General features: G+C 35.1%; 1 protein-coding gene, 1 long non-coding RNA gene and 3 pseudogenes across 5 annotated transcripts; all 5 read right to left on the bottom strand.

Moving 5' to 3' along the window:
- Positions 1-6780: 6780 nt before the first annotated feature.
- Positions 6781-7183, bottom strand: LOC147942658 (uncharacterized). The gene is made up of 2 exons (XR_015559165.1): positions 7053-7183; positions 6781-6963 (listed from the first exon to the last, which is right to left on the bottom strand). It is a non-coding gene; the product is annotated as an uncharacterized LOC147942658 (long non-coding RNA).
- A 2081-nt stretch (positions 7184-9264) lies between these two features.
- Positions 9265-11006, bottom strand: LOC104698981 (FBD-associated F-box protein At3g49020-like; annotated as a pseudogene). Its single transcript, XR_015559587.1, has 4 exons — positions 10954-11006; positions 10026-10860; positions 9809-9943; positions 9265-9699 (listed from the first exon to the last, which is right to left on the bottom strand). The product of XR_015559587.1 is annotated as an FBD-associated F-box protein At3g49020-like (transcript).
- Positions 11007-12053: 1047 nt separating this feature from the next.
- LOC109133326 (FBD-associated F-box protein At3g49020-like) lies at positions 12054-14004 on the bottom strand (annotated as a pseudogene). Its single transcript, XR_015559588.1, has 2 exons — positions 13695-14004; positions 12054-13601 (listed from the first exon to the last, which is right to left on the bottom strand). The product of XR_015559588.1 is annotated as an FBD-associated F-box protein At3g49020-like (transcript).
- A 1552-nt stretch (positions 14005-15556) lies between these two features.
- Positions 15557-17500, bottom strand: LOC104698980 (FBD-associated F-box protein At3g49020-like; annotated as a pseudogene). The gene is made up of 4 exons (XR_015559589.1): positions 17277-17500; positions 16292-17183; positions 16068-16201; positions 15557-15983 (listed from the first exon to the last, which is right to left on the bottom strand). The product of XR_015559589.1 is annotated as an FBD-associated F-box protein At3g49020-like (transcript).
- Positions 17501-18160: 660 nt separating this feature from the next.
- Positions 18161-20163, bottom strand: LOC104698979 (FBD-associated F-box protein At3g49020-like). The gene is made up of 4 exons (XM_010414345.2): positions 19960-20163; positions 18946-19828; positions 18718-18852; positions 18161-18615 (listed from the first exon to the last, which is right to left on the bottom strand). Exons 1-4 carry the CDS (start codon positions 19974-19976, stop codon positions 18301-18303), a joined length of 1350 nt encoding a protein of 449 aa, XP_010412647.1. The 5' UTR covers positions 19977-20163; the 3' UTR covers positions 18161-18300.
- Positions 20164-22720: the final 2557 nt, after the last annotated feature.

The raw sequence follows: 22720 nt of genomic DNA, 5'->3' as shown, positions 1-22720 counted from the left end.
TAACAACCTCATAGTTATTGCATCCAATGAAAATTCTTCCAGGATTGTCGGCTGTGGTGGAACATTTCATAACGGTTTCCCTTCCGCAGAAACATTTGTCAGGAATTCCAACTGTTAGGCCAAGAAAGTTTACTTCTGGTGGACCTTCACTCCATACTTGCAAAGAACTAGAAGATGGCTGAGTGTAGCTGTGCAACCCCATATCTGTGTGCAAAATGAACAAAAAAAGATGAGAACATATATATTTACGAACAAAAATATCTACAGCGTAACAAAAGCAAATCGCCGACGATAAACCAAGAAATACTTATATGAGATGTTCTTGAGATTCGAAAAGAGAAGTTTGAGAATCTGACTTTCCGAGAACACAATTTCGGAAATTTTTGAGAGATAAATTTTGGAGAGAGAAAGTTCGGAGAGAGAGAGAGATCACGTAAGAAACTAGGTTTGACCTACAGAAAGAAGTATATATATCTTTAAATTATCCGGTTAGGTTAAAAACAAGGAATCGGTACAAATTCGGTTAGGTTCAGCTAACGGTTTGGTTAAATTATCGGTATTAATATAATATTAATAATTGATGGCATAACAAAGTCGACTACGAAAATTCCACAGAGAAGTCTATTTAAGCAAAACCCTAAATCATATAATTTTAACCTAATCAACCTTTCCTCCCTTAATTTGAATCGTTTATAGGTAAATTTATTTTATTACAATGCAGGAAGTCTATCTGGTTAATATTTGGTCAATAGGTTTATCAAATTATTTTTTATAAAATTTTTAATTAAAATTTAAACTATAATTAAGGAGTAGACCTACCGTTATGTTTTCACATATATTCAATTTGTAATCTACCTTAAATAAATCTATTGCAGACTTCCTCCGGATTACATTTGTTATTTCGGCTTTTGTTTTTTGTTTGGTCGTAAGGGAGTCAACTGTAATTTCAGTACCCTTAATGGTTATGTTTCTCAAATATCGAATATGGGGTCTACTATTGCATTCAAAGCCAAATAAATGTATACAAAATGCAATTATCCCTTATAATTTAATATAAAATAAAAATTTCACAAATATAACATAGTAAAAAAATGAACTATATATTTTTTTATCAAAATACTTACATAATAGGAGATTTCCTGTGCTGTAAATCATGTGTCAACATTTTAACTAAAAATTATAATATATTAATAAAAATTATTATTATATTTCTTTTAAAAAATTATTTTATTTGAGATAATATTTCTTTTTTAATATTCTATTTGTTTGGTATACTTTTCTTCTTTGTTTTTATTAACCATTTGTTTGACATATCATTGTTCTTCAACAAGTCTTGAAGCCAATTTGTTTGTTGTCTAATCTAAGCAACTATATTAATAGATTCCTAGATATTACCATTTGTTTTTGTCTGTCGTTTCCTTGAATTTTGTTTTGTTTCTCAATTTCATAATGCATACTACGCAATCTTTGATTAGTCTGTGTAACGATGGCACTACAATGGTGAAAGTCCTCACATCTATATTGCTTTTTCTGTTCACTAACAAATCTTCCAAACTGGGACAGCCACGAAAAAGGTTGGAGATAGATTCTTCGTCTTCGAACCACACATAGTCAAGGTGCAGCTTTCTAAGGGACTTCAAGCAAACCGAAGAAGGAAGAATATCTAAAAGAATCGAATTCTTGAGTTCCAAGGTCTCGAGTGTATTACTATAACTCCACAAAACAGTGGGTAATCCTACTTCCGATTGACTGTTACACCGGAAATTTCATCAACCAACGCTAAGCTATTGGGTTCCGTCGCCGGCCTTGAAGATACTAGCCTTCATCGCTGTGTTTCGGTTATGACGAATCTAGGTCAACACGAGTTTTCTTGGTGGGCTTTTGATGCAAAGGCTGTCTCGTGGAATTTTGATAGCCCAACGGAGAGCATGTCCCCAAGGCCCAATGCTATGCTTATAAGTGTTCTAATTTCCTATTTTAAAGAGAGTTCATTTCAACAATCTTCCTACATGGAATGTTTACTCATGCCATCATAGGTGTCACTTTTATTTTTGATGATGTTATGTGAGTCACCAATGTCCTCATATCATGAGAGAAAACATTTTTCACAGAATTGTGAAGACAATAATCTCGATTTGTTAAAATGGAGAAATCATAGAATACCAGTTTCCATCCCTCGTTCTGAGGAGCATATATTCTCAGAACCAAAAATCACTCAACTCAACATTAGTACGGTGGGGTATCAATCTCCCTCCGGAACTAATTTATGAGAACCTTAGCATGAAATTGTCAAGGGGCGAGAGCTAAAGAAACTTCTCGTCGACTGAGAGAGATGTGCTGCATGTACTCTCCAGGTTTTATGTTTTTATCTGAGACCAAGAATAATAAAACATTTCTGCAAACTTTGCAAGTTGATTTAGGATTTGATAATCTCCAAACTGTTGAGCCTGATGGCACTAGTGGAGATTTAGCTCTTTTCTATTCAAAAGACTATCCAGTTAAGTTCTTGTTGTTAGATGATCGACTGATCGGCATCGAAACTATCATTAATGGAAACCGAGTTTTTATGACTTTTATCTACGGTGATCCTATCCCCGCAAATCGCGAAAATATGTGGGAAAGATTAATGCGTATTGGAGTTGCTCGATCTGAAGCTTGGTTTATTATGGGAGATTTCAATGAAATAATAGGAAATCATGAGAAAAGAAGAGGAAAAAAAAGATCAGAATCCTCCTTTCTACCTTTTCGTGCTATGATTGATTCATGTGGATTAATCGATTTCCCTTTCCAAGGGAATCAATTTTCTTGGATTGGTCAACGGTCAAATGGTAAGATTCGCTGTCGCCTGGATAGAGCCATGGGAAACGAAGAGTGGCACAATATTTTTTCCCACACTAATGTGGAGTACTTGAAGATGTGGGGTTCAGACCATCGTCCTCTCCTCGCATCGATACTAACACGTCCAAAGAAGTTTTTGAGAAGGTTTATGTTTGACAAGAGGTGGATTGATAAGCCAGGCCTCAAAGAGGCGGTGTTGGACGGATGGGGTGGTGATGATATTTTCGTCGAACGATCCATCATGAAAAAAATCCAAAATTGCAAACGAGCTATCTCTATTTGGAAGAAAAATAACCAAACAAATTCGGAAAAGCTGATTAAAGACCTCCAAGAAAAGATTGATGAGACCTACGAAGATGATGAAGCATCGTCGGAGACTCTCCTCAATCTAAAATGGCAGCTCTGTGAGGCCTACAGGGAAGAGGAAGCATATTGGCACCAAAAAAGCAGAGAACTTTGGCTTGCAGAAGGAGATAAAAACACAAAATTCTTCCATGCTTCCACAAAACAAAGGAGGGCAAGGAACAAGATCACTGGCATCCTTAATCAGCTCGGAGTATGGGTTGATACAGAAGAAGGAATAGAAAAAGTAGCGGTGGAGTACTTCAGCAACCTCTTCTCATCCTCGAATGCGAGCGATCCTAGAGTGGCCATTAAGGATGTTCCTACTTTGGTCACACCTGCTATGAACGAGCATCTCACGAAAGAGATCTCAGAAGAGGAAGTCAAACGAGCATTGTTCTCCCTGAATCCAGGAAAGGCTCCAGGTCCAGATGGGATGACTGCATTATTCTTTCAAAAATTTTGGGAAACCGTAAAAGGTGATCTCACTAAGATGGTGAAAAATTTCTTTAGCTCTGGAATCTTTGATGGCAAGCTAAATGAGACAAATATATGTTTAATCCTGAAAGGAGAACGACCTCGTGAAATGTCAAGATTTCGCCCTATTAGCTTGTGTAATGTGAGCTATAAGGTGATCTCAAAAATTCTGAGCTTACGTCTCAAGAAGTTTATGCCGGAACTTATATCTGAGACCCAATCTGCCTTTGTGTCAGGAAGATTAATCACAGATAATATACTCATTGCTCAAGAAAACTTCCATGCCCTCCGTTCCAATCAGGCCAACCGGAAAAAATTTATGGCAATAAAAACGGATATGAGTAAAGCTTATGATAGGGTGGAATGGAATTTCTTAAGAGCTTTGATGGAAAAAATGGGATTTGATCAAAAATGGGTGGGATGGATAATGCAATGCATTACTTCCGTCTCCTACCGTATTTTGATCAATGGAGATCCCAAGGGACGAATTAGGCCAACGCGTGGGATTCGTCAGGGGGATCCAATCTCTCCATACCTATTTATACTTTGCACTGAGGCCCTAATTGCCCAGATTAGGAACGCAGAAAGAGAGGGAAAGATCCAGAGTTTACGTATTTCGAACGCAAGCCCACGTGTTTTCCACCTACTTTTTGCAGACGACAGTTTATTCTTCTGCAGAGCCGATCCTCAGCAATGTAAGGAAATTATCGATATAATCCGCTTTTATGGTGAGGCGTCTAGACAAGAAATTAACTTCTCCAAATCTTCTATCATGTTTGGAACCGAGGTCCCGTCCCATATACGTCAAGAGATCAAATCTATTGTTGGGATAGCACAAGAAGGAGGCATGGGTACATACTTGGGTCTCCCTGAGAAGATTCATGGGTCAAAGGCACAAGTCTTTGCATTCGTGAGGGATAGACTCCATAAGAAGGTAAACTTATGGACTTCGAAATTTCTATCCAAGGGAGGCAAGGAAGTCCTGATCAAATCAGTGGCGCAAGCAATTCCGACATATGTAATGTCGTGTTTTCTCTTACCAAAAGCTATATGCTCAAAACTAACTAGCGCGATAGCCAATTTCTGGTGGAGCAATAAAGCAGACAGTAAAGGACTACACTAGATATCATGGAAGCAATTGTGTACTCCACTTTCGGAAGGTGGGCTAGGCTTTAGAACACTAGAAGAATTTAATCTTGCCCTTTTGGCAAAGCAACTATGGAGATTGCTGAGATATTCAGATTCCCTTCTTAGCCGAGTTCTAAAAGGGAGATACTTTCGATATTGTAGTCCATTAGAGATACAAGTATCAAATCGACCTTCGTATGGCTGGAGGAGCATGTTGGCAGCAAAGCAGGTTCTTTCGTACGGAATTCGTAAGACCATAAGCTCGGGTTTTAATACGTGCATCTGGACTGAACCATGGATCCCAGATACGCCAGCACGGCCACCCCAAAGTTTAACTAGTGAGAGAAATCCTTTGATTTTTGTTAACACCTTGATAGATTTCAACACAAAAAAGTGGAAAATTGAACGTCTTCGGGAACTCTTCCCCCCGAAAGAAATTACCCTTATTTTGGGGATTAAACCGAGCTTGAATGCCTCGAGGGACGGCTATTCTTGGACTCTGACAAAGTCTGGAAATTATACCGTTAAATCTGGATACGAAGCCGCGAGAGCTATCTCTCGCCCTGCTTGCGACCTCCCTTCTCAGGGACCTAGTGTTACGACACTTAAGGCGCAAGCATGGAAGCTAAAAACATCACGGAAGCTTAAGCATTTCGTTTGGCAATGTGTGACTGGGTGCTTGGCAACATGTCAACGCCTGCATTATCGCCATATTGGTAGAGATAAAGATTGTCCTAGATGTGGAGCGGAGGAGGAAACTATAAATCATATGCTATTTGAATGCCCCCAGCACATCAAGTATGGGCTTTATCGACAATCCCTTCCCATCCTATGGTGTTCCCTTCATCTTCCCTATATAGCAACCTCGATTTTCTATATGGGCGTGGCAGAGACTCTGGTGCAACTGATCAAAACTTGAGAATGTTCCCGTGGATGATGTGGTACATTTGGAAGGCAAGAAATAAGAAAGTGTTTGAAAATATCTCTGAATCTCCGCAAGATACACTGGAGAAAACTATCCAAGAAGAAGAAGTTTGGAGAAGAGCAAATAACAGAGACTTAGCACCAGCGGTAGTAGAAGCATGCATACCTTCGATCCCAATTCCTCAAGAATCCCTTGTATGCTTTATAGATGGATCTTGGCATACAGAGGTGGATAGGAGTGGGCATGGCTGGATTGCGTCTATCGGTGATAGAATCCTACACATGGGGCTAAAAGGATCGCGCAGAAGCTTATCCCCATTACATGCAGAGTTAGATACCCTTATTTGGGCTATGGAGTGCTTATTAGCGTTGGACTTGGATAAAACCCTTTTTGCTACGGATTGTTCAGACCTCCTAAGGATGACGTCTAATATCGAGGATTGGCCGACCTTTTCATCAGAATTGAAGGATTTTATTCATTTCAGAGATAGATTTGCTAATTTTAGTATTAGATATATTTCCCGAGAGGATAATATCCGTGCCGATAAACTTGCGAAATGTGCAAGAGCACGAGGTTTCTGCTTTTCCCATGTAAGCTCGTCGGTACCTAATTGGTTCTCTTTCGAAGAAAGTCATCTCCGATAACTTAATATATGGGGTTTGATCGTCAAAAAAAAAAAAAAGTGGGTAATCTCGCGAACACTTCCTCCTGATCATGAAGATCCAAAACCAATTTACGCACATGGTGTGCAAATGCAATCCCAATCCATATTCCAACATCTAAAGCTTCAGATTTATCTCTAACTACCAAATGCAAACTCTCTAGAACAGGAGCTTTATGTGAAAGCAAAGACCTGAAGACAATCTCTGAAAATCTATGGTGTTCACTTTTGTGAATTTCATAATTGAACTTGCGATTTGGCACCAACGTCCAAAGAGATCTCCAACTTTTGGACAAAACACTAGTGGCTATCAGTGGCGGACGCACGTTGACCGTGGGTGTGGCACATGCCCCACTCTATTTTTTTATTTTCCTTGAATAAATAGTATAATATTTATTTATATACCCTCTAATTTAATTATTAATCTTATTAGTGCCCCATACTAAATATTTGTCTGTATCCGCCCCTGGTGGCTATGACAGTTTTTGTCGGAAGTGAAGACAATATATGCAGAAGCAGAGCTTCAGGTAACTCACTGATCCTGTTCTTGTTCATAACATCTCGATTTCTCAAACCTTCACCACCGATTTTGCTTTCAAAGAAAACATGTTGATACGAAATTTCAGTTCACAAAAGAATTAGGGTTTTTAGATCTTACAGTTAAACCGGAAAGGGACATACCATTTCTGTTCCATTATCGTTAACAGAGTCACCAATTTGGAAAGAATCCTTCAGTTCCCCAGTGCTATCAAAATAACAAACGCTCCAAACGCAAACGCAAACAAAGCCTAACAGAAGAAACCGGCTAAAAGCTTAAGATATCTGGTAACAGTGACGATTCGGGCATCAAAATTTGTTCAATCAGCAAGAGATGATTAACAAAAGTAACACAATAACAACACTTACAGTTGCAGTCGCTCACTCGAGCTAGCACAAGAAGATTTGGAGACTGGGAAAAGACAAAAGAGTGTGAGAAACCTAAATGAGACCGATCGTTTTCCTCTTAAACTCGGCCCTTTAACAAATTAACAGAGTCGTTCATCGCCCTAATAAATTGCACAAATTAAGAGTCAGTTTTTTTTATAAGATCGAAGTTTTGTTACAAGACTGTAGAACTCCAAAATAAAAGAGTTTAATTGAAAGTAGTCAAAACAGAAAAAGTGGTTAGACTAATATTATTTTCGTTGGCACATATATTAGTAGTTTATGATGGGGTTATTTTTTACAGAAGATGATTTCAACAAACACAAAATAATGAGTTTTGGTGAACATATTTTTTTTAAGGGAATATTGTACTCACACCCACTTAGTAATACTCACATCCATTTTCTACTATTATTATACTTTATCCCTATAAAATTACATTTTGCCCTTCAAACTCAATTCACTTACTTTTTACTCACTTATCAAACCAAACACATCTCAACACTTTCTCTCTCTGCTCTTTTTCCCTCTTCTTACGAGATATATAAATAAATATATATATATATATATATATACTTTTTTTCCGGGAAAAAACCCAAAAAATACGCCATCTAATTTTTTTTCCCCGTTTAATTCCTTTAGTTATTAAATTTCTCAAAAAATACATGGTTTAATTTCAGTTGTCTTTAAAAACCTTCATTTAATTAATAACGGCAGATCCATACTTACGACATAACGACTGTTAACTCTAGTGACGAAAATGTTAACTAGAATTAAAACCCCACGTGGTTAATTAGAGGGAATTAAAGACATTGTTGCCCTCTTCTTCTTCCCCCAAATCGAGTTTTAGAACCCTAGAACCCTAAAAGCAATTTTTCTTCTCAAACTTCAAATCCCGAATTGCTTTGTTTGCGATGATAGTTGTCGTCTGAGTAGTTGCGGTTTTGGTTGATTGTGTGGTGTGTTCGTTGCAAGAATCGACTGAGATATGAGGTATGAAACCATTGTTAATTTCAATTGTAATGTTTAGGGTTTTAGGGTTCAACTCGAAATCTATTTGGGGAAGAAGAAGAGGGCAACAATGTCTTTAGTTCCCTCTAATTAACCATGTGGGGTTATATTTTAATCTTGGGTAATATTTCTGTCATTAGAGTTAACAGTCGTTATGTCGTAAGTATGGATCTACCGTTATTAATTAAATGAAGGCTTTTAAAATAATAAAAATTAAACCAAGTATTTTTTGGGAAATTTAATAAATAGAGGAATTAAACAGCAAAAAAAAATTAGATGACGTATTTTTAGATTTGTTCTACTTTATTCTTTAGTTTCTATCTCTCCTTTTTCTTATTTTCTTTGTTGTAACACTTTAGTTAGTTATTATAAAAAAATATCTGTTCATTTTTATATAATATCTTGTAATTATACTTTTCTACGTTTTAAGATGTATATTGTGAAAAAAACACACAAAGGACAAAAAGAATTGTTGTCTCAAACTTAGCAACAAGGGCAAATATGCCCACATTTTATGTCAAACTAACAAATACACCCACAAAAGTACACCACTAACAATAATTGGTTGTGGATGAAAGTGAATTTGAGGAAAGTGGGTCTTGTTGCAAATCTCCTTTTTTTAATGCTAACACAAACAGAGACGTGGGTGGGTATATTCACAACACTTTATGTTGCTTTGAAAATGCAAAAGTTACCTTTTGGCAATTCTAATGCATCTTTTGGTTTTGACGGTTGCCCACTAAAAATATGGGTGCTAGACCTTCTTAATTTTTATTAAGAAGTTAGAACCCCAACTCACGTCAACTTAAGCCAAATTACCCTAGAATACGTGAAGTACTTACTTGTTGTGCTTCAAAACATTTGAGAAAACCAATAATTGGAGATATATATATATATATTTAGTAGTTTGGGCACTTTCATCCCTTCTTTGTGTGTTGCTGAACTGCTTCCTCAACTCTGTTAACTACATATAATAAATCGAAACTGGCTTTTCCATTCATCTCTTCTAAACAGTTATATATATAAACTTAAAATCCTAATTGAACAGGAAAATATCCTAATATCTTCAAGCCTTAACTAGAAGAGTAGGTCCACACACGAGGTGCCATGAATTCGAAGCCCTAACCACATTAGCCAACTCATTGAGCATCTCATGTCTCTTTTCCAACTTCTTGAGCTCGTTAGGTTCGAGGAATATTGTGGAGAGAGTTGCTTTCTTCAAGCGTCTTGCGTTCTTTAAAATGTATGTAGCCACTTCTTTCTCATCTTCTAGTTGCCATCCGTATCCTGTCCACTCGAATGTCTCAAGATGGAACAACAAACATTCTGGTACACATTTCGGTTGATTCCATTTCCGGTCCATCAGATTATCTTTATTAATATACGATCTTGACTGAGATATCAATGTATTATTTTTAAGATCATCAATATACCTCAAAAGAGCACTGGGAAAAAGGAAAAAAAAAAAAAAAGAGTAGCTGACTAAATATGAAATGGCTTACGTCAATGAGCTTGAGGATTTGTAATTTAGGAGAACTATCGAGCATGAGCGAAAGAAGATTACACCACTCTTCATTGTTTGTATGCAGCTCCAAAGATAGAAGCCGATAGAAGATTTTACCATTAGGAAACTTGATCTGTGCATCATCAGGCAGTAGTGATTATGACACAAAACAATGTTAGCCAAGTTGCAGACAAAAACTTAAATGTAAATAGTACCTTTAAGGGTGATAAGTCTAAGGAAAGACGTTTGGCTGAAGTTAGAGGTTCCAGCATGTTCTCATTGGTTATAACAGAAACTTTGGTGATTATTGCCTCCACCAGCTCTGGGCATTCTCAATGAGACAAAATCCAAGCTTATTGAACCCATTGAGGTTCAAGTATTTCAAAGAAGGAGCATTTATCACATAGCCACCATCACCTCCAAAGTGACCATCTTCAATGGTTAGTCTCTGTAATGATGGCACCGCAATAGTTAAAGTTTCCACACGGTAATTTCTTATCCGATGCAACACCAAATCTGCAAGTCTAGGACAGCCGCATAAAAGTTTTGAAACAGATTCTTCGTCTTTGAATAGTGTATTGTAAAGATGCAACTCTCTAAGGGACTTGAAACAGACCCGAGAAGGAAGAAGGTCTAGGTGAATTGAGTACTTGAGTGTCAAGCTCTCTAGTGTATTATTGAAAGCTTACTGAGGCTTCAACTCGAAATGGAAAACTGAGTACCAATTTGCGCACATGGCGTGCAAAAGCAATTCCAATCCAAATCCCAACATCCGAAGCATCACTCTCATCTGCAACCTCCACATCCAGACTATCTAAAACCGGAGCTTTATGTGATATCAAAGATCTGCAAACATCCTCTGAAAATGTTTGGTGATTGCCAGAATTAAAATTGAGATTTGGCAACACCTCCCAAAGAGATCTCCACCGTTTAGACAAAACACTAGTGGATATAGCAATTTCTGTCGGAAGAAAAGACAATATGTGCAGAAGCAAAGATTCAGGCAACTCACTGATCATATCCTCGTTCACTACAAAGCGACCGATTTAGCTATCAAAGATAACCAAAATTAACAACAAAAATCAATATTCGTAGTAGGGTGCACAGATAAATTAAGGTCGAGAGAGAGAGAGAGACGTATACCGTTGTTGTTGACTTGTTGTTGTCGTTCCATTTTTCTTCAAACAATTTGCTTCAGACTACGAACGCAAATGTAATACATTGATATCATATTTTTCACCCCTGTAGAGTTTTTAATTTCAAACCAAATCCAAAAATTTTACAAGCCCAAAACAAATTAAAAACTACATTGATATCATATTCCTTTGCTTCCGGCCCAGGCTCACTTACCTGAATAGTTTAACTGTTTTTAGTATCCCTGAGACTTCCCGTTCGGTTCTGTTAATCTCGGACCGGAATAAATTTCTGTTCGGTTAATTCGGTTTCGGGATTTCAAAACCGAAATTAACCAAACTTTTACTTTTTCTTTCAAAAATCTGGTTCCTTCGGTTATTTTGGGATAATTCCGGTTATATATTTAGTTTGAAATTGAATAGTTCCGTTCCTCAATGCTTTGGCCAGTTCGGTTATACAAAAAATTGATCTATTTTTTTGTCAAACCAGTATAATCCGGTTATAAAAAAAACGACAACTAAACCGAACTAACCAATGTTTTTGGTTAATTGAACTAATTTCACATATTACTGATCGGTTAAAGACCTTTAACCGAAACTGAACCAAACAACCAAAGTATTGATATAGTTACTTTGGTTCGACTTATCATCGCAGCTCTAGTGTATATTGTGATTGTGTGAGTTTATAAGATCGAACTCCAAAATTAAAGAATTAAACTGAATATAGTCAACTAGTGAGTCTATAATATCGTTGACACATATTTGTATATGATGGTGTTTTCTTTCAAAAGGCGATGTTAAAATCGACCAATATTCTACCTTAGGTCGTAAGTAGGTGATGACTGGGGTATGGTTTACACCATAAACCATTAGAAATGTGAATTAATAAGTAGAAACTATATATCACACACATATATATATATATATTAGACTTATAAATTTTTTAATCTATATAGTTAGAAAATTAAATTAAATTAAATACACAAAAACAAAACTTATGTGATTTTAGGCGATTGAGGCAATCATCTAAGCCGTTTTTTAGAATATTGCATCTTTTTTTTTTTTGGTCAAACAAAGCTTTCGTTAACTTAAGACCTCAAAGGAGGTGAGTTCATACAAACTGAAATACAAAGCAGATAATAAGAGAGATTCCATTAGTTTTCCAAGAGGGTGCTTAACCTTGATAGGCTTGCAATGCTTGAAAGATCTTTTGGGACCAAAGCGGAATCGAACATGAAGATAGACTTCTCGAATTCCTTGACCAACAAGTGATCATAAACAGCTAGCGCAATATATGCATACTGGCTTTTAAAAAGGTGCTCCACAAGGGAGGTACATGATAGGTAGCTCGCCAATAAGAGACTAATCAAGAACAAAGGTTCAAGAGTTGCAACAGTTTTAACCTCAAATCTCAGGGCAGTGGGTGAAACTCCAAGCGGGAAACGCAAGTTATATATGTGATACCGTAACAGAACAGGTGGGTCTTCTCTCACATGACGTCATCGGCCATAGAGGTTAAGGAATTCCACACAAAGTTTGTAGTCGGTTGCACACTGGAATAGTAATACATACCCAAGCTTACCATCAATAGGCGAATGGGAAGGGGGTTGGGAGTTGGGCTTGTCCAGAGGGCATACTTGAGAAGATAAATGCAAAACTGTAACAAAGCAGGTGGGTCCTCCCTCGCATGAAGCTCTTGGCCATGGATGTTAAGGAATTCCACACAAAGCTTGTAGTCATAGTTACACTGAAACAATAAACCTGATCCTAGGAGAATAGGAGTTAAAATCTAAAAATTACATGTACGGGTGATAAGTCTAAGAAAGACGTTTGGCTGGAGTTAGAGATTCCAGGATGTTCTCATCAACTATTTTGGAAACGTGACAGAGTTTTGCCTCCACTAGCTCTGGTGCTTTCTCAATCAAACAAAACTCAAGATCATGAAACCCGTTGATGTCCAAGTATTTTAAAGCAGGGGCATATTTATAACATAGCCTCCATCCCCCATTCCTGAGCATACAACTTCTATGGTAAGTCTCTGTAATGATGGCACCTCAATAATGAAATTCGCTACATCGGCATTGCAATTTCTATGCACGACCAAAACTTCGAGACAAGGGCAGCCAGAGAAAAAGGTTGGAAACAGATTCTTCGTCTTCAAATTCTACAAGGTAAAGGTTCAGCTCTGTGAGAGACTCGAAACAAACAGGAAGTCGAAGATGTATAAGAATATTATACTTGAGTTCCAAGACCTCGAGTGTGTTATGACATCTACCCAAATCTCTCGAAAAGTGTGCAAATCCTTCCTCATCAAACTGAAAATCCAATACCAATTTACGCACATGGCGTGAAAATGCAATTCCAATCCATAATCCCAACTCAAAAGCATCGTATTTATGTCCGACTTCCAAATGCAAACTCTCTAGAACCGGAGCTTTATGTAGAATCAAAGATCTGCAAAGATTCTCTGAAAATTTATGGTCGTATTGGTTATAGCTAGAATCTATGAACTTGAGATTTGGCAACACCTTCCAAAGAGATCTCCACCGTTTAGACAAAACACTAGTGGCTATGGCAATTTCTGTCGGAAGTAAAGACAATATGTACAGAAGCAAACATTCAGGCAACTCACTGATCCTGTCCTCGCCACCGATTTTGCTGTCAAAGTAAATCAAAATAACAATCAAGGTCGGAGCTTACAATTAAGAAACCTCAAAGAAGATAAACGAAACAAAGAGAGCATATATATACCGATGTTGTTGTTGTTCCATTTTCGTCCAACAATTTGCTTCAGATTTACGACCGCTCCAAACGCAAATGTAATACCCGAATCCGGCTAATGCTTCAGATATGATAATGTATTAATGGTGATGAGTAATCAAATGCATTAAGAGAGAGAATACCAACAGTTAAAAAAGATATATGAGTCACATGTCACAAAACCCTAATACAAATATCATCAACAGTAAATCAAATGCATCGACAAACTCTGAAGAGAAAAGATAGAGAAGACGACGGAATCAACAATTTTGAGACTTCCGTTCGGTTTTTCGTTTTTTCAGTTTCGTAAAACTTGCCGAGGTTAGCCGGAATAAATTTCTGATATATTTGGTTCCTCGGTTAATTAGGTTTGGGAATTTCAAAACCAAAATTAATTTTGTTTCTTAAAATCTGGTTATTTCGATTATTTTGGAATAATTTCGGTTATGTAAGTGGTTTGGTTAGTTCGGTTCCTCAGTTCCTTGGTCAGTTCGGTTATTAAAAAACTAATTTATTTTTTTTTGTAAAATCATCTCCACTGGTTTTTCTTTTTTTTCACATCTAGAGGTGATTTTGTTCCAATAGATACCTCTATTTTTTCCTTTAAAAAGAATATTCCATAGAGATTTCTTTTTTATTTTACTATTAATACATTTTACTTATAAAAGTTGCAAACTAACCCATTTATTTTAGTATTTGTGAAACTTTCATAAAATTATCATAGTATTTAAAATTTTAACATTCATAAATATTATTTAAATATCACATTTATTAAAAGAAATACATTGCATCATATAAAATAATTATTACTAAACTATTTAAATATATATTTTATTTATTTTGATCATAAATATAAAAGTGTTAAAAGTTCAACTCTATTATAGAGAAAAAAATAGAGTTCTTCTATATATATAGAGAAAAATAGAGATCTCTATTATAGAGGTAGAAATAGAGATGGATTAGAGTAGATTTTATTCTAAAATAGAATTAAAAAGCAAATATATAGGTGGATTGGAGATGTCTTAAACCCAGTATAATCAGGTTATTTAAAAACACCGAGGACTAAACTAACGGAAGTTTTTGGTCAACCGAACTAAATTTCACATATTATTGATCGGTTAATGACCCTCAACCAAAACCGAACCAAACAAACCAAAATATTTGTTCGGTCACTTTGGTTCGATTTATTATCCCAACTCTAGTTTATATAGTGTGTGATTGTGTGAGTTTATAAAATCAAACTCCAAAATAAAAGAACTAAACTGAATATAGTCAACTACTATGTTATCCATAGATTACAACACAGAACAAGTTACAAAAATAACTAGTGAGTCTATAAGATCGTAGACACGAATTTGTATATAATGGTGTTTTTTTCCAAAAGACGATGGTAAAATCGATTGATTTTCTGTGTTAGGCCGTAAGCAGATGATGATTGAAGTATAGTTTAAGCGTCTACGCCATAAATCATTAGAAATGTGAATTAATAGATAACAACTATAAAAATTATATATTACACAAATAAAAATAAAGAAAATATTTATATAATTTTAATAAACAACATATGCACGTTAGTAATATACATATATATTTATATATATATTGATATTAGGCGGTTGAGGCAATGTCACTGAACCGCCTAAACCGCTTTTTAAAACATTGCATCTAACACACACAAAAGAAATGAGTTTTGGTGAACATATTTTAAATGCTAAGTTGCTAACACACAAGCAGAGACATGGGCCATAATCATTTGTTGCTTTGAAAATGCAAAAGGTATTTTTGGAAACTCTAATGCATCTTTTGGTTTGACCATTGCTATATACAGTACCTCATGAACTAAATATATATGGGTGCCTTATTAAGAACCCTAACTCATGACACTTAAGCTAATGACCCTAGGAGATGTGAAGTAGATTGATTTGCAGTTTTGCACTTTTTCATAGCATTTATCCTACCAATTACAAGAGTAGGTATCAGCTTCACACACGAGGTGACATGAATTTGAAGCCCTAACCACATTAACCAACTCGTTGAGCATCTCACGTCTTTTTCCAACTTCTCGAGCTCTTTAGATTCGATGGGTTTTGTGGAGAGAGTTGCTTTCTTCAATCGTCTTGCGTTCTTAAGGATGTATGTTTCAACTTCATGCTCACTGTATCGTTGCCATTCGTATCTTGTCCACAAAAATGTCTCAAGATGGAACAACAAACATTCAGGTACACACTCTGGCTGATTCCATCTCCGGTCCACCAGATAATCTTTATCAAATCGCGTTGACTAAGATGAATGTAATACTTATGATCACTAAAATACCTGAAAGAGCACTGGGAAAAGAGATAGTTGAATAATGTAATGACTTACATCGATGAGCTTGAGGATTTGTAATTAGGAGCACTATCAAGCATGAGCGAAAGAAGATTACACCACTCTTCTTCGTTTGTATACAGCTCCAAAGATAGAAGCTGACAGAAGCTTTTACCAGTAGGATACTTGATATGTGCATCAAGTAACATTAGTAGTACACAAAACAATGTAACCCAAGTTGTAGAGAAAATCCCCTATAAAATCTTAAATGTAAATATTACCTGTAAGGGTGATAAGTCTAAGGAAAGACGTTTGGCTGCAGTTAGAGATTCCAGGATGTTCTCATTGGTTATATCACAAACGTCAGTGATTTTTTACTCCACCAGCTCTGAAGCATTCACAATCAGACAAAACTCAAGCCTATGGATCCCTTTAAGGTTCAAGTATTTCAAAGAAAGAGCATTTATCACATAGCCACCCTCTCTATCTCCATAGTAATCATAATGTTTTACATTGTATTCATCTTCAATGGTTAGTCTCTGTAACGATGGCACCGCAATAGTGAAAGTAGACCAACTGGTAGATTCATGCACGACCAAATCTTCAAGACAAGGGCAGCCACATAAAAGGTTGGAAACAGATGATTCGTTTTCGAAGAATACATTGTAAAGGTGTAGCTTTCTTAGGATTTTTAAACAAACATGAGAAGGGAAGTCTAAACAAGTGAAATACTCGAGTTTCAAGATCTCAAGTGTGTCATTATATGTACACAAAACACTCGGAAATCTTACTGAGCCTTCATCTTCAAATGGAAAACTGAGTACCAATTCTCGCACATGGTGTGCAAAAGCAAGACCAATCAATATCCCAACATCCGAAGCATCACGCTCATCTTTAACTCTCAAATGTAGACTATCAAAAACATGAGCTTTATGTGAAATCAAAGATCTGAAAACATCCGCTGAAAATGTATGGTGATGATTATTAAAATCAAACTTGAGATTTGGCAACAACTTCCAAAGAGATTTCCAACTTTTAGACAAAACACTCGTGGTTATGGCAGTTTCTGTTGGAAGTGAAGACAATATATGCAAAAGCAAAGCTTCAGGCAACTCACTGATCCTGTCCTTGTTCACAACACCTCGATTACTCAAACCTACACCACCGATTTTGCTGTACAAAGCCAAAAAAAAAAAAAAAAGTTAAAAGACTTAAAAGGAGTTCAAAGAAAATAATGGGAATGTAGATAAGGAAAGCGAAGAGTACCATTTTTGTTCCATTTTTGTGAACAGAGAGACAGCAATTTGGTACAAAATCCGTCAAATTGCAAGCACACGAACCCCAACTAGAGCTTAGATATGATCATTGTGACGACTGGCAAGATAGATTCAGCTTAGCAACTATTCAATTGGGTTTTGTAAAAACTAATAAGCAAAAGGATTAGCAAAACATTATTGATTTGAAAGATTCAGCCACAAAACCCTAACAGAGTAAGAGAGTTTGAAAAAAAAAAAAAAAAAAAAAAACAATAAAAGGGATTTTAAATTGGTTTGTATGGTCACAGTTGAGGCCCCAGTATATATCGTTGAGTCAATCAAGTTTCTTGGTTTTGTGTCGAGATTTGTTTTTGTTTTTTTTAGATTAATTAAAAAGTGTTTGAAATAAATTACAAAATAACAATTAGACATATGGTTACAGTGACGATTCGGCATCAGAAATTATTCAATCAGTAAGAGAGGATGATTAACAAAAGTAATGCAATAGCAGTCACTCAGTCGAGCTAGCACAAGATTTGGAGAAGAATGTGAAAAGAGTTTGAGAAAAATTGACACCAATTGTTTTCGCCTTTGAAAGCTTCGTTTCGTATATACATTGCACTATAGAGTCAAATTGCACTAAAAATTATGCGGTATATACATTTTTTTTTTTTTTTTTTTTTGAAAAAAGTATGTACATTGTTAATTGGTCATAATTTTCAAAATCAACATTCCGTATAAAGTTTTCGAAGCATTTGTTGTTGTTCCATAACAATTTTGTAGTACAAAAGTTATGCGTTTGATGTCAACCGGCAAATGGCAAAATAGAGAAGATTTTTAAAGTGTGGATAGTATATATTGTTATATGCTGATAGCTCATTGGTGGATCAATCCTTTCTTGTTTTCCCAAAGGGACGTCTTCTCCAAACAAAACCATGTTTCTTGTGCAACTAAATACATAACTATAAGAAAAACTCAATCGGGCACTGAAGTTGTAAAAGTTACTAAAGAAAATATTCGAATTGGCTTTACATTCATCTCTCAGATTCGAGAACGAGGTGACATGAATCTGAAGCCCTGACCTCAGTAGCCAACTGGTTGAGCATCTGACGTCTCTTTTCCAACTTCTCGAGCTCGTTAGATTCTATGGGTTTTGTGGAGAGAGTTGCTTTCTTTAGGCGTCTTGCGTTCTTAAGGATGTATGTAGCCACGTATTTCTCACCTTCTAGTTGCCATTCGTATCCTGTCCACTCGAATGTCTCAAGATGGAACAACAAACATTCTGGTACACGTTTCGGTTGACTCCATTTCCAGCCGATCCGACTATCTTTGTTAAGGTAGTGATATGGCTGCGGCCAAAGCAATCCATGTAATATATTTAGAGATCACCAAAATACATGAAAGTAGAACTAGCTCGGAGACTATCCTAAAGAGTGAAATATATGGCTTACGTCAATGAGCTTGAGGATTTGCAATTTAGGAGAACTATTGAGCATGAGTGAAAGAAGATTCCACCACCATTCTTTGTTTGTATGCAGCTCCAAAGATAAAAGCTGATAGAAGATTTTACTAATAGGATACTTAATCTGTGCATCATCAGGCAGTATTATATTATACACAAAACAATGTTAGGCCAATTGCAGATGAAAAAAATCTTAAAATGTAAAAAAAAAAATTACCTGTAAGGGCGACAAGTCTAAGGAAAGACGTTTGGCTGTTATTAGAGTTTCCAAAATGTTCTCATTGAATATACCAGAAACGTTGGTGATTTTTGCCTCCACCAGCTCTGGCGCATGCTGAATCAAACAAAATCCAAGCCCATAGAACCCATTGAAGTTCAAGTATTTCAAAGAAGGAGCATTTATCACATAGCCTCCAACACGGTTTGCATAGTGTTCATCTTCTAAGGTTAGTCTCTGTAATGATGGCACGGCAATAGTGAAAGTCGCCACATCGGCATTGCTAAATCTGTGCACGACCAAATCTTCAAGAATAGGGCAGCCAGATAAAAGTTTCGGAACAGATTCTTCATCTTTGAAGTGTACATAGGAAAGCTTCAGCGTTTTCAGGGACTTGAAACAAACCGGAGAAGGAAGGTCTAATAGAATTGAACCCGTGAGTTCCAATATCTCGAGTGTGTTATTACATCTACACAAAACACCCGGGAATTTTACTGAGCCTAGCCCTTCACTGAAAACAGTGAGTACCAATTTACGCACATGGCGTGCAAATGCAATTCCAACCAACAATCCAATCTCCAAAGCATCACATTCATATCCAACTTCCAGTTTCAAACTCTCTAGAAACGGAGCATTATGTAGAATCAGCGTTCTGGAAACATCCTCTGAGAATGTTTGGTGATTATAGTGAGAAGAATCAAACTCGAGATTTGGCAACATCGTCCAAATAGATTTCCAACTTCTAGACAAACCACTCGTGGCTATAGCAGTTTTTGTTGGAAGTGAAGACAATATATCCACAAGCAAAGGTTCAGGCAACTCACTGATCCTGTCCTCACTCACTACACCTCGATTACTCAAACCTAAACCACCACCGATTTTGCTGTCAAAGAAAAATTACAATAACAAAAAGAAAATTGTCGGGTTCACAGAAATTAAAGTTGGAACTTACAATATTGTAGAAACGGATTCCAGGAGAAAAAGAAAAAACATAAACGACACAAAGAAACATACCGAGGGTGTTGTTCCATTTTTGTTAAATAGAGAAAACAATTTGCTTCAGAATACGAACGCTCCAAACGCAGTCCCTAATACACGAATCCGGCTAGCTTTGATATGATAACGGTGATGAGATTCACTTTTGTTGATTAGTAAAAGAATCACAAAACCCTAATTAATAGAATACCACCAAATACCAATGGTCACAAACTCACATGCATTAGACTCTGGAGAAGAGAAAACCAAAGCCTAAATATATTTGTTTTCTTCCGGTCCAGGCCCATGAATAGTTAACGAATATTTAACAATTTGTAGTGTGAATAATTAGAAATTACTAGGAAAATATTGTTAAATTTATTTGATAATTTATATTCGATAAAAATGCATGTACTTTGAAATATTGTTATGATACTAATAAGTAAGAGTGTTTTAGTCTGAATTTCGGATTTAGTTCAATTAGGTTGTTCCGATTTTGAGTTATACGCAACAAAGAAATATCTATTAAACTCAATTCAAAGTATAGAGTTTCTCACTTTTTGAAAGTTTTGGTTTAAATCCGAATAACCCGTAGTTACGATATACAAAAAAATGAAATGGAGCGTTTGATACAAATCAACAACATTTATAGCTTTTATTATTTATATGTGATTTAAATTCAAATTTTGAATTATTTATGATTTAAAGTTTAGAGAATCTTCTTCTAAAATTTTAAGTCACTACATGCTTCATGATAAGTTACTTTTATATAGTTAATTTTAAGTCATTATCTTGCTGATGGTTGGCTAACTATGCCTTTTTTTTTTATCTTTGGGTTTTCACTTTTTTGATGTAATACCGGAAATTGTTGACCGGCTTGCCTTTGAGGATGTTTGTGGGATTACGAGACCACGGCACGTCCATGTATGATTTCTTTTTTGTTGTTTGAATAAATTGAAGGAGGTATATCAAAAAAAAAAGTTACTTTTATATATTTATCTTCAAGGCAAAAAAAAAAAAAATGCAAAGAACTGAAGTCCAGAACTTATCGAGCACACACACAAAAATATTATCATATTTCTATATACTCTTCTTAACTATTCCAATTCCAATATAGAAGATCTTTTAGCTTTTTTTATTTGTTCCATTTTATTATAAATTTTCAAGTTTCTAGATACATTTTATTATTAATTTAATAATTTTAACTATTTAAATTTTATAGTATTTTTTCTATTTGTTGGATTTTATTAAATAGTAAAACATTTATTGTTTTTTATTTTTTTTTGTGTTTTTAGTCAAAAACTCTTATAATTTGGAATAGAGAGTATTTAGGACCCCAGTACCACAATAGCATGTTAATAATCGACTATGATATAAGTAAACATAGAATTAGACTAAAATGGGTTTTGTAAAATGAATTATTTTCTGATTGTTTATAGAAAAACTAGATTAGGATCCGCACATGTGTGGGTTTTAAAATTATTTAATAAAATTAAAAAATTTAAAATATATTTTTTGAAAATAAAAAGATAGATTATTTTAAGTTAGAGATAATTTTTTACTTTAATACACTACTTTATCTTTTATATTTTAAAATTCTTACAATAACCTAAAGCAAAATTATCGACCACCAAAATATTTTTCAAAACATTAACCATTACGAATATTATTATTGTCAAATTTCGAAATGTTCAACAACTTATTCACAAAATATTTTACATGCAATCGACCCGTCAAAACATTATCTTATTAGCGTTCACATACAATTTAACTTTATGTTTTATTATTAATAATGTGTTCTTACACCCTAAAATATTTTATTGTTAAAATACGCTATTTATCACCACCTACAAATTGTATCTGTGAACAAGTTAAACAATTTTTGTCTATTTACTTTCACTTTGACGTATTTTCTTTTCACCAATTAAATTTGTAGTGACAGTTTGTTTAACCATTAAATTTGTTTACTCAAACAATATTTTGGATGAAAAAACTGAGAAAAAATATATACACGATTGTAATGAGTTTATGACCAACCCATAAAATTTAAGAAATTAAAAAACAGTTAAAAAAAAGTTATAACCGCGATAATATAGGAGTCTTAGATAATTTATTGATATAAAATATTAACTAAACTAAAAATTCTAAAAATACTACAACATAATAAATTTAAAATATTTATTTTAAATGAATAAATAATTAATCTTACATATCCTTAACTGGAAAATAAAAAAGAAACTCAAAAGAATATAGAAAATGTTATTTTAAAATATCACAGATTTCTAATAAGAAAATCAAGTTTAACTAAATAATATAACAAAACACTAAAAATACTACAACATAATTGAATTAAAATATGAAAAAGGAATAAACAATATTGATAGTTGTGACAAAAAAAAAACAAATATTGATAGTACGTAGATTCGTCATCCAAAATTGTATAAGACAGATAGGATAAAAGTCTTTACCATCGTTTAAGTTGCGAATTTGTAATTTGGGAACCCTGTATTTTGGTAAACTATGTTAGACAACGAAAATCAATGAATATTTTAAAATAATATGATGTCTATTATTCATAGATGTGAAAATAGTCAGATAGGTGGAAGTAGTCAAAGATATATGTATAGTAGTATATAAATATTGTACTTACACAATGATTTAGTTTGTCTACCCATATATGAAACATAGTTAAATCCAGCCTTATATGAGCTTCATCTGCAAGTGTCTTTTCGATCATCACTCATGATACCCCATTTTCTTTTGTTAGCAAGATTTTCTGATCTCGCATGGTTGTATTTGT

Source organism: Camelina sativa, chromosome 6 (assembly GCF_030686135.1).
Source record: "Camelina sativa cultivar CO46 ecotype springtype chromosome 6, ASM3068613v1".
Lineage (NCBI taxonomy): Eukaryota > Viridiplantae > Streptophyta > Magnoliopsida > Brassicales > Brassicaceae > Camelina > Camelina sativa.
The sequence above is the reverse complement of the archived record's forward strand: the minus strand, read 5'-3'. Positions and strand labels throughout refer to the sequence as shown.